This window comes from Notothenia rossii (assembly GCF_949606895.1).
Source record: "Notothenia rossii genome assembly, chromosome: 1".
NCBI classification, from domain to species: domain Eukaryota; kingdom Metazoa; phylum Chordata; class Actinopteri; order Perciformes; family Nototheniidae; genus Notothenia; species Notothenia rossii.
The window spans coordinates 97,346,822-97,358,680 of NC_136912.1; the positions used below are offsets into that span (position 1 = coordinate 97,346,822).

At 49.8% G+C, this 11,859-nt stretch overlaps 1 protein-coding gene across 5 annotated transcripts in view; it reads left to right on the plus strand.

The window, feature by feature from the left end:
• The window catches only part of shroom2a (shroom family member 2a), a 41,398-nt gene extending 29,540 nt beyond the window's left edge, over positions 1 to 11,858 (plus strand). For 3 of the 5 annotated variants that reach the window (XM_079685817.1, XM_079685818.1, XM_079685821.1), the window contains 8 exons: positions 853 to 975; positions 1,171 to 3,223; positions 3,947 to 4,017; positions 4,460 to 4,597; positions 4,860 to 5,414; positions 7,163 to 7,346; positions 8,168 to 8,440; positions 10,705 to 11,858. In XM_079685817.1, the coding sequence (XP_079541943.1) occupies positions 853 to 975; positions 1,171 to 3,223; positions 3,947 to 4,017; positions 4,460 to 4,597; positions 4,860 to 5,414; positions 7,163 to 7,346; positions 8,168 to 8,440; positions 10,705 to 10,971 (3,664 nt within the window). In that variant the 3' untranslated portion in view covers positions 10,972 to 11,858. The remainder of the gene's footprint in view (positions 1 to 852; positions 976 to 1,170; positions 3,224 to 3,946; positions 4,018 to 4,459; positions 4,598 to 4,859; positions 5,415 to 7,162; positions 7,347 to 8,167; positions 8,441 to 10,704) is intronic. The other 2 variants (XM_079685819.1, XM_079685820.1) reach the window with 2 other exon arrangements.
• Position 11,859: the final 1 nt, after the last annotated feature.

Sequence of the window (11,859 nt, forward strand, 5' to 3'; positions counted from 1 at the left end):
GCTCCTCTTCATCGGTAGCTCCTCTTCATCGGTAGCTCCTCTTCATCGGTAGCTCCTCTTCCTCGGTAGCTCCTCTTCATCGGTAGCTCCTCGTCATCGGTAGCTCCTCTTCATCGGTAGCTCCTCTTCATCAGTAGCTCCTCTTCCTCTGTAGCTCCTTTTCCTCAGTAGCTCCTCTTCATCAGTAGCTCCTCTTCATCAGTAGCTCCTCTTCCTCAGTAGCTCCTCTTCATCAGTAGCTCCTCTTCATCAGTAGCTCCTCTTCCTCAGTAGCTCCTCTTCCTCCATGTGATGTTTCCAGAGATGACATTGCAATTTAGATTTAGGTCATCCTCAGTGGCCTGTGATTCCTCCCGTTGTGTGTGTGTGTGTGTGTGTGTGTGTGTGTGTGTGTGTGTGTGTGTGTGTGTGTGTGTGTGTGTGTGTGTGTGTGTGTGTGTGTGTGTGTGTGTGTGTGTGTGTGTGTGTGTGTGTGTGTGTGTGTGTGTGTGTGTGTGTGTGTGTGTGTGTGTGTGTGTGTGTGTGTGTGTGTGTGTGTGTGTGTGTGTGTGTGTGTGTGTGTGTGTGTGTGTGTGGTCAGTGTCTGTGAAGGAAGTGAAATGGTTGATGTGTTCCCTGTCCTTCATCACACAGTGCATGAGATGGAAATGCTTTGAATAACGGAGATACAACATGACAGCCACCTTTTAGCTCAGTATAAATTCACTTTTTTGTTGCTATTTAAAAAGTCATGCTTATTCCCAGTGTCATTATAAATACAGAACAAGAAGAAGATATCTTAGAAATGTACTTTGGTTGTGTTGCAGTAGGGACTTCCTGTTCTGTGATTAATGTGATGTGATGTGTCTGCAGGAGGAACCAGCCAATCAGCCGGCCTCACTCCTGGCACTCCACCAAGTTCAACGAGACCCAATCAGAGACTGCCAAACCTCAGGCTCCACCCATGCAGGTGTGGCAGACCATAAATGATGCCAGGTAACTGTCCAGCCTCAGGTATCAAGCGCTTCAGATAATCTGTGTGAGGGCTGAACATGTGTCAGTCTCCCGTTATGCTTTCTGGATTCTCTGAGAAGGTGTTTGCTCTTTAACAGAAAGTAGATCCCTCAGTGATCTGTTGTTCCTCTTTGACAGAAAGTAGACCCCTCTGATCTCATGTTGTCTGCTCTCTAGCTCCTCCTCAGATCTGTCCTCTGGTTGGGATCATACCCCCCCGCTCAGAGTGTCTGATCAGTTCAGTTCCCACGGCAGCATGGAGAGCTTAGACCAGCCCCCCCCCCCCTCTGGCCAGCTTTCCCCCCCAACCAGCAGCATGGAGGAGCATCTGGGGGGGAAGCGAGACTCGGCATACAGCTCCTTCTCCACCAGCTCTGGGACGCCTGACTACACCCTTTACAGGAGCAACGCGGCCTCCACGGAGAACATGGTTCATCAGGTGAGTCATTGGGAGGCGGGGGGGAGGAACCCCAGGACCCCCCCGAGCCTGAGGGAGGGCCACAGGCCGGAGGACAGGCTGGCCTACTTCCAGATGCCGGGCCTCCCCTCTGCACAGACCGACGACCCGGCCCGGCACTCGACCTCCAGCAGAACCAGCTTAGGCCCGGTCTGGCATGTCCCGGAGAAAAAGAAGACCTCCTCCCCCTCTCCCCCTCCGCCCCCCCTGCCTGCTCGCAGCGACAGCTTTGCTGCCACTAAAGTTCATGAGCGAGGCCTTATACCCCCCTACCCTGAAGGTCCTGAACCACACAAGGCTTTCACTGAGAGCCGCGGCGCTCACCACCCGCCGTCATCTGAAGCACCGAACCAGAACCAGAACGAGTGTAGCTCCAACAGGCATCCCGCCCATCAGAGACACCACAGTGACAAGAGCACTTTCTACCCTCAGACCTGGACGGTCTCCGTCCCAAAGCCTCCTACCGCAGGGGGGTCTTACTGCAGCATGCAGGACCTGCAGGAGCTGGACACCAACAGTTCAGCACCCTGCGGTCAGAACCAGAGCAGGATCCTCAGCTCCTCTGAACAGATTTCTGACAGCAGCCGGTACTACTGTGTCACCACACAGAATAATCCCCCCCTGTCAGGAAGGAGCCTCAGCACAGACCCCCCAGCTGTCAGCCTGCAGACCACCAGCCCCCCGGTGAAGCCTCAGGCCCCCCAACACTCCCCTCACAGCAGAGACAGTAATGGATACAACATTATTCAGGTGACCACAGGGCTGGAAACCAAACCCAGCCCTGAGGACCGGGGGCTGCAGAGTTATCCTGCGAGCAGACCCCCCGAACAGAGGAGTTCTCTGCCCCCACAGGACTTCAGACACCAGGTCAGCAACAAGATCTGCCCCCAGGACGCCCCCATGCTTCACTCCCTGTCCATGGATGCTGCCGGGCAAACTGAGAAAACAAGAGTCCTGAACCCGGAGGAGTCCATTGAAGACCAGCAGGCGCGGCGCAGCGACCGCTTTGCCACCACTCTAAGGAACCAGATCCAGATGAGGAGAGCCAATCTGCAGAAGAGCACCAGCAGCCTTCCTGGTGCCGAGGCTGACGAGGACCATGAGGTCTGGAGGCCTGAAGGAGACCCTCCGTCCTCTGCAGACAGATCCTTCACCAGCTCCTACAAGGACCACCTGAAGGAAGCACAAGCCAGGGTGCTCAAGGCCACATCTTTCAGGAGGAGAGACCTGGTTTTACTAGAGGCCCCTGGAGCTGAGGCCTCACTGAACTACAGGAAGGAGGGTCCCCCTTTGCCCACAGTTTCTGAGTCTCTGATGGGCATAACACTCGGGGGTCCGGTGACCCGCATCGGGGGCCGTAAGCGTTTTCCTGCAGAGAAGAAGGTCAGGTCTTTCTCTGAGCCGGACAAAATCCACCAAGTTGGGGTGAAGGAAGATCCTCCTCGCAGCACCCCTGCAGAGATCCCCTCTGAGTCCAGGGCCCGAGGTCTCTGCTGGACCCCTGAACCAAAGGAGGACTCAGTGAGGGTCCTTAACCAGGGAGACCCTGCACATCAGCCGGTCCTAGACCAGCACCTAGTCCTGGACCAGCAGCGACTTGGCACCTTTGCTGAGTACGAGGCCCAGTGGAACACACAGAAGAATGTCCAGGAAACCAGGTCCTCGGGTCGGTACCGATCAGCAGAGAACATCCTGGACCCGGAGGGGAGGAGGAACCCCACCTGCCTCCACGAGAGGTCAAGATCCAGTCCTTCAGCCCAAAGGTCCGGACAGGTGAGTCTCCCTGAAGGACTTCAGGTAATCTGTCTTTCAAGTCAAGTGATTTTTAAATAAATGTTGAAACAGATATGATTTTTGTATTTTTCAAACATACGAGCAAAATGTATAATAAATAAAAACAAGGTAATTGACAGAATATTACAAACAAACAAACTCACCAAAGAGCAAGTTGTTCAGGTCTTAAAGCAGGTTTTTACGGGTCTTAACAAAGTCGGGTAGTGGTTATGGTGATTCAACAAAGTGAGCCCGAAGACATCTGCTAGAGTTTGGAGAAGCTGCCCACACATCTGATCCCACATCAGTCTCAGATGATTTCAGAGTTCTGCAGACTTAATAAAACGTGGATAGAAACATAAATGATATCTGTATGGCTCATTAACACGGAGTGATCAGAACAAGAGGCCTGGTGGCTGTAACCGTGTCATAAAGACAGAGCACTGAAGGAGCAGGAAGGAGCCAAGTCAAATATTAATGTTTGTTCTTCAAGACACACCCTGAGCTAAGAGCGGCAGCAACACTCTCTATTCACTATTACTATTATATTACTAACTATAAGTCTACCTTCAACAAGGGAGCTGCAGCCACACGCTGACCACTCTCTGTTCTCTATTATATTATACCACTAACCCGACCAGGAAGCTGCAGCACCAGCCGCTCTGTTTCTGTGTGGGGGGGTTCAGCACAGCGGACTCACTGTTTGTTCATCTGTATTCACAGAAGATTCAAGTTCCTGCTGAACAGTCTGAGAAAGAATACTCCCTGACCGAGAGCAAAGCTGCTGCACCAGGGTGAGTAAATCTAACGTACCTGCAGCAGGTTGAGTAAATCTAACGTACCTGCAGCAGGGTGAGTAAATCTAACGTACCTGCAGCAGGGTGAGTAAATCTAACGTACCTGCAGCAGGGTGAGTAAATCTAACGTACCTGCAGCAGGGTGAGTAAATCTAACGTACCTGCAGCAGGGAGAGTACATATAACGTACCTGCAGCAGGGTGAGTAAATCTAACGTACCTGCAGCAGGGAGAGTACATATAACGTACCTGCAGCAGGTTGAGTAAATCTAACGTACCTGCAGCAGGGTGAGTAAATCTAACGTACCTGCAGCAGGGAGAGTACATATAACGTACCTGCAGCAGGGTGAGTAAATCTAACGTACCTGCAGCAGGGAGAGTACATATAACGTACCTGCAGCACGGAGAGTAAAGTGTGTGTGTGTGTGTGTGTGTCGCAGGCCCCCTCAGCCGGAGAACCACACCGAGCTGCCCCCCCTCCCCTCTCCCCCCCTCATGGAGGAGCAGTGCCCCCCTTCTCCTCGCTTCTCCCCCCAGAGACTCAGCGAAGCCCCCCCCCAGGAGGAAGACAAGGACAGGTAAAGTCTTTATTCAATAATCATCATTAACCACAGCTGTGAGATCAGGGTCTCTTTACTTGGGGAGGTGGGTGGTCTTCATGGAGCCCTTTAAAGGGGGGTCTCCTCTGTGACAGCCTGGGGGGTGGGGAGGCATCAGCCAACATGCACCCTGTCAGTAGAGAAGCTTCCTGCAGCTGAAGACCTGAATGAGGTCTGGATCCACTATGAGTGAAGCTGCTGTAACCTGAACCTGATCCTGATTTATGAATGTGTGTTTTAGGGGGCAGCGTCTGACAGGAAGTAGACCCTCTGCAGGGACCAGGGTCCCCGTCAGGATCCTGCATTCAGGGGGGGGCAGCGACACCTGTCCATACCTGCAGCAACCTAACACCCCCACTGTGGAAGCTCCTGGGGGCCTCGCTGGTCTGGGCTCTGCAGGCCAGGACTCACACTGCAGTGCATTCAGCCGACACACTGATCCCCCCCACAGGGACCACCTGACCCCCACCCCAGATCACATGACCTCCAACAGTTTGCCACTAGTGGGCCTGCCCTGCAGAGAGGGGGAGACCTCTAGGGGTTTGGGAGAGACGAACTCTGGGGGGTCGGGGGAGGAGACTCCGGGTCTGTCTGAAGACCAGAGGAGGGAGGCGCTGGCCCGGGTCATCGTGGGGAAAGATAAATCTCTGGCTGAGGTTCTGGACCGCAGTCACATGAAGACCACCATGGACCTGATGGAGGGCATCTTCCCTGAGGGGGGGCAGCTGCTGGAGGGAGGGAACCAGCGCAGGAAGGCCCCTCCCAAACAGCCTTTGGGCCCCCCTGCTGAGACCAGGTGAGACTCCCTGTAGACCAGGTCTCTGATAGACTGATGATGATTGTAAGGACGTGCAGTGAGGATCAGGTTCAGTGAGGATCAGGAGGATCAGGTTCAGTGAGGATCAGGTTCAGTGAGGATCAGTGAGGATCAGGTTCAGTGAGGATCAGGAGGATCAGGTTCAGTGAGGATCAGGAGGATCAGGTTCAGTGAGGATCAGGTTCAGTGAGGATCAGGAGGATCAGGTTCAGTGAGGATCAGGAGGATCAGATTCAGTGAGGATCAGGTTCAGTGAGGATCAGGAGGATCAGGTTCAGTGAGGATCAGGTTCAGTGAGGATCAGGAGGATCAGGTTCAGTGAGGATCAGGTTCAGTGAGGATCAGGAGGATCAGGTTCAGTGAGGATCAGGTTCAGTGAGGATCAGGAGGATTAGGTTCAGTGAGGATCAGGTTCAGTGAGGATCAGGTTCAGTGAGGATCAGGAGGATTAGGTTCAGTGAGGATTAGGTTCAGTGAGGATCAGGAGGATTAGGTTCAGTGAGGATCAGGTTCAGTGAGGATCAGGTTCAGTGAGGATCAGGAGGATTAGGTTCAGTGAGGATTAGGTTCAGTGAGGATCAGGAGGATTAGGTTCAGTGAGGATCAGGTTCAGTGAGGATCAGGTTCAGTGAGGATCAGGAGGATCAGGTTCAGTGAGGATCAGGTTCAGTGAGGATCAGGTTCAGTGAGGATCAGGAGGATTAGGTTCAGTGAGGATCAGGTTCAGTGAGGATCAGGTTCAGTGAGGATCAGGAGGATTAGGTTCAGTGAGGATCAGGTTCAGTGAGGATCAGGTTCAGTGAGGATCAGGAGGATTAGGTTCAGTGAGGATCAGGTTCAGTGAGGATTAGGTTCAGTGAGGATCAGGTTCAGTGAGGATCAGGTTCAGTGAGGATTAGGTTCAGTGAGGATCAGGAGGATTAGGTTCAGTGAGGATCAGGTTCAGTGAGGATTAGGTTCAGTGAGGATCAGGAGGATTAGGTTCAGTGAGGATCAGGAGGATTAGGTTCAGTGAGGATCAGGAGGATTAGGTTCAGTGAGGATTAGGTTCAGTGAGGATCAGGAGGATTAGGTTCAGTGAGGGTCAGGTTCAGTGAGGATCAGGTTCAGTGAGGATCAGGAGGATTAGGTTCAGTGAGGATCAGGAGGATTAGGTTCAGTGAGGGTCAGGTTCAGTGAGGATCAGGAGGATCAGGTTCAGTGAGGATCATGATCAGGAGGATCAGGTTCAGTGAGGTTCAAGTTCAGTGAGGATTAGGTTCAGTGAGGATCAGGTTCAGTGAGGATCATGATCAGGAGGATCAGGTTCAGTGAGGATCAGGAGGATCAGGTTCAGTGAGGATCATGATCAGGAGGATCAGGTTCAGTGAGGTTCAAGTTCAGTGAGGATTAGGTTCAGTGAGGATCAGGTTCAGTGAGGTTCAAGTTCAGTGAGGATCAGGTTCAGTGAGGTTCAAGTTCAGTGAGGATCAGGTTCAGTGAGGTTCAAGTTCAGTGAGGATCAGGTTCAGTGAGGTTCAGGTTCAGTGAGGATCAGGAGGATCAGGTTCAGTGAGGATCAGGTTCAGTGAGGGTCATGATCAGGAGGATCAGGTGCAGCGAAGCAGTCTTTGTTGGGAAGGATCACAGTCAGGATCAAGGACCCCCCCATTATCCCACTCATCACACAAACTTAACACACTAGCAACTTGAAAATGTTAATTATTCATGAGGAGTCTGTGTTTCAGGGAGCAGGACAGCATGGCAGCATCTGTCTCCATGGTAACCAGCTCGTCCTATTACAGCACATCTGCTCCTAAAGCCGAGCTCCTCATCATGATGAAGGACATGAGGGAGGAAGAGGAGGAAGAGGACGAAGAGGAAGAGCTGGACTCTGAGGAGGAGCTGGACATCGACCTGGCCTTTAAGAAGGTACCAGCCCAATAACACACTCTTATTAGGAGTTGACTTCCTGTTCCTGTAGTTCACTTCCTGTTCATGTAGTTCACTTCCTGTTCCTGTGGTTAACTTCCTGCTCCTGTAGTTCACTTCCTGTTCCTGTAGTTCACTTCCTATTGTGTGGAGTCTGACTTCCTGTAGTTTACTTCCTGTAGTTAACTTCCTGCTCCTGTAGTTAATTTCCTATTGTGTGGAGTCTGACTTCCTGTAGTTCACTTCCTGTTCCTGTTGTTATCTTCCTGTCCCTGTATTTACCTTCCTGTCCCTGCATGTAACTTCCTGCCCCTGTTTGTAACTTCCTGTCTGTCACTAACCGATCCGTCCCCCTGCCCGATCTGTACTGCGCATGTGCGAGATGGTCCGGTATATTGGAGAACTCACGACGGCAACCCAAGAAGGACACTTGACACAGTGGCTTTTGGCAAAGCTGAAAAATAAAACTCGAGAGAGAGATGAGTTATTGTTATTACAACGTTAATTCACTATTATTTAACAACTCTTTTTATAGGGTTCTTTTATTTCGGGTTAAGTACATTGTCAGAATAAGTGAGAAATGAATTTAACTTCTGTTAGACAGCTATATACCATACATTTTTGCATACATTCACAGTAAATATTTATTCAGTATGGTAGCTGTCTAACAGAAGTTAAATGTAACTTCCTGTCCCTGCATGTAACTTCCTGTCCCTGCATGTAACTTCCTGTCCCTGTATGTACATTCCTGTCCCTGTATGTAACTTCCTGTTCCTGTATGTAACTTCCTGTTCCTGTATGTAACTTCCTGCTTCCTACAGCAGCAGCTGATGCAGAGCCTCAGCAGGAAGCTGTCTGTGCTGCAGGAGGCACAGCAGAGCCTGCAGGAGGACGTGCAGGACAACAATGCGCTGGGGGGGGCAGTGGAGGCTCAGGTGCAGCTGCTCTGCAAACCCAACGAGATCGAAAAGTTCCGCATGTTTGTGGGAGACCTTGACAAGGTGGTGAGTCTCCTGCTGTCTCTGTCTGGACGCCTGGCGAGGGTGGAGAACGCCATTGACAGCCTGGAGGAGGAGGCGCCCCCCCAGGAGAGGGTGAGACATATACACATATAGAAGGGCGCCCCCCCACGAGAGGGTGAGACATATACACATATATATAGAAGGGTGCCCCCCTCACAAGAGTGTGAGACATATACACATATATATATATATACATATACATATAGGATCCCCCCCCCAGGAGAGGGTGAGACATATACACATATGTATACATATATATATAGAAGGGCCCCCCCCCAAGGAGAGGGTGAGACATATACATAGAAGGGCACCCCCCCACGAGAGGGTGAGACATTTACACATATATATATACATATATATATATAGAAGGGCGCCCCCCCCACCGAGAGGGTGGGACATATACATATAGGAGGCCCCCCCAGGAGAGGGTGAGACATATACACATATATATAGGAGCCGCCCCCCCCAGGAGAGGGTGAGACATATACACATATATACATATAGAAGGGCTCCCCCCCACGAGAGGGTGAGACATATACACATATATATATATATATGTATATATGCATATACTGTATATAGGAGGCTCCCCCCCACGAGAGGGTGAGACATAAACACATATATATTAGGGGTGTAACGGTACACGTACCCGTACCAAAATTATTCGGTACGGGCCCTTCGGTTCGGTACACGTGGTTCGGTTTAACGAATATAACGTTAAACATAAAAAATTGAGAACGTGAACAACTTCTTGGAAGTAATCTCAGGTGCTGCGTCGCAGCATTCAGAGTAATTTGCTCTCATTGGGTTCAACGCGTCATAGAGCGAGCAAGTCATTTCATTGGACGAGAGGTATACTATGAGAGCTGGTCAGAGGGATGCGTTCAAATGTAGTCAGTAATGTGAGGAACTGTCGAAATGGTGAACGCAGATCAAGTTGAGCTCGAAAATCCTCCAGCATCATTGAAGTCTCCGGTTTGGGAACATTTTGGTTTCGCAGTTACGTACAAGGATGACGGACAAAGACAGGTGGACCAAACCAAAGCTGTTTGTCGGCATTGTTCAACTAACATTGGTTACGCGGCTGGTAATACATCAAACTTGCACACTCATTTGAAAAGGCATCAGCCGAACGTGAATATCACCGGTACCAAAAGAAAAAAGACTGAAGTGCAAACCCAACTCCCGCTAGCATTTAAGCCTCCACCACTCGCAAAGAGTTCAGACCGAGCCAAAGCTATTACAAACGCCATCCTTATGTTGCCATGTTAGCAAAGCGCTACCTGGCTGTATCTGCTACCTCTGCCCCTAGAGAGGGTGTTCTCCACAGCAGGAGACATTGTTAGAGCCAGCAGATCTGCTCTTTCAGCAAGCAATGTGGACAAGTTCATCTTTCTTTAAACAAACATGAAAATACAATGACAAGCAAGTCCTAATGTCAGACTGTCTGCTTAGGCACGAGTACAGTACAGTTCAAATACAGATTATTTCAATTCATCGAAATGCTGCAGCTTAATGTTTATTTTATTATATTTTGTATTTATTTGAGTGAATACACTATTCACAGTTTAATAATAATAAAAAAAAATATATATATATTTTATGTTTTGTGATAATTTGTTCTGCTGTACCGAAAACGTACCGAACCGAACCGTGACCTAAAAACCGAGGTGCGTACCGAACCGAAATGTTTGTGAACCGTTACACCCCTAATATATATACATATACATAGGAGGCGCCCCCCAAGGAAAGGGTGAGACATATACACATATATATAGAAGGGCGCCCCCCACGAGAGGGTGAGACATATACATATATATACATACATATACATATATATATAGAAAGGGCTCTCCCCCACGAGAGGGTAAGACATATACAAATATATATATACATATAGGAGGCTCCCCCCAGGAGAGGGTGAGACATATACACATATATATATATATATATATATATATATATATATAGAAGGGCGCCCCCCCACACGTGAGGGTGAGACATATACAGCCTGTTTTCTTACCATTCAAATGGTGCTACATTTGTGAGGAACAAGCATTTGTGGGATGAGCAGCAGAGCGGAGTGTGTGGGTAAAATGTGACAAATCTCCTCTGTTTGGCACTGGCAGACTGGACTTTCAAACGGTATAAGATTTGTTGCCGAGAAGCATTTTTACAACAAAGAAATCTTCTACCAAAAACAAATGTCCTTACTTTTTGTGTTAAGTTTATATCGATATATATCCATATATATGTATATATATATATATATACATATATATATATACATATATACACATAGATAAGAGAAGGCTTTGTCTCCTGTCTCCTGGCAGCGCCTGCTGACGGACAAGAGGAATGTTCTGATCCGGCAGCACGAGGATGCCAAGGAGCTGAAGGAGAACCTGGACCGGAGGGAGCGTCTGGTGTTTGACATCCTGTCGCTGCACCTCCATCAGGACCTCCTCACCGACTACCAGCACTTTGTGAAAATGAAGTCAGCGCTCCTCATCGAGCAGCGCAAGCTGGAGGACAAGATCAAGCTCGGGGAGGAGCAGCTCCGGGGTCTGAAGGAGAGCCTGGAGAACCGGACCTCCTTCTGAAGGAGAGCCTGGAGAACCGGACCCCCTTCTGAAGGAGAGCCTGGAGAACCGGACCTCCTTCTGAAGGAGAGCCTGGAGAACCGGACCTCCTTCTGAAGGAGAGCCTGAGAGGAACTGTGAGGAGACTTGGGTTGTAGTAGCGGATGGTGTCCAGCAGAGGGAAGCAGAGGACTCTTTAGAGACCCTGAAGAACTCCTCCTGCAGCCCCTCCTCCTCCTCCACCTCCTCCACAATTAGGGCTTCATTCATGTGCTCTCAGAGAAATGGGGAAAAGGAGCTCCAAACTTTATTTGAACTCTTCAGAACAAACTGAACTCTGGGATGAGTTTAAAGACTGTGGGAACATTTCTGTAGGGTCCATGTTGTTTCCAGCCGAGGCGTCCCTGAACGCACCACCTGCAGTTTGCTTTGTTTCCACGTCTACGTTTTTAGTAATTTATTGTAGCCTGTTGGATCCGAGCAGGAGGGAAAGTGTTTCATCTTCATCACACTGTGTCAAAATGTTGTCATCTTTCAGTCATTTTATTTCCACCCACTTTATTCCCCCCCCCCAAAGCAGCTGCTAACAGGAGGTAAAGATGGTGGATGTGAAAGCACTTGTTGGGCTTCAGTGAACAGAACAGAGCTCTTCACATTCAGACCTCCAGACCCTCCAGACCTGGACTCAAGTGAAGTCCATTTGAAGTGCCTGTCGGGGGGGGGGGGGGGTTATATTTCTGATCAAGTGTTCTGTTGTGTTGCTCACATTACAGATGCTAAACATGTCGTTGCGAGATACATTTCAACACTAACGATGATTTGGATTTCAATCCTCCCACCTGTGTTTCCCATGATGCATCACTGCTGCTTCTCCTTATTTCAAAAATAAAAGCTTCTGCTGAATCGTGT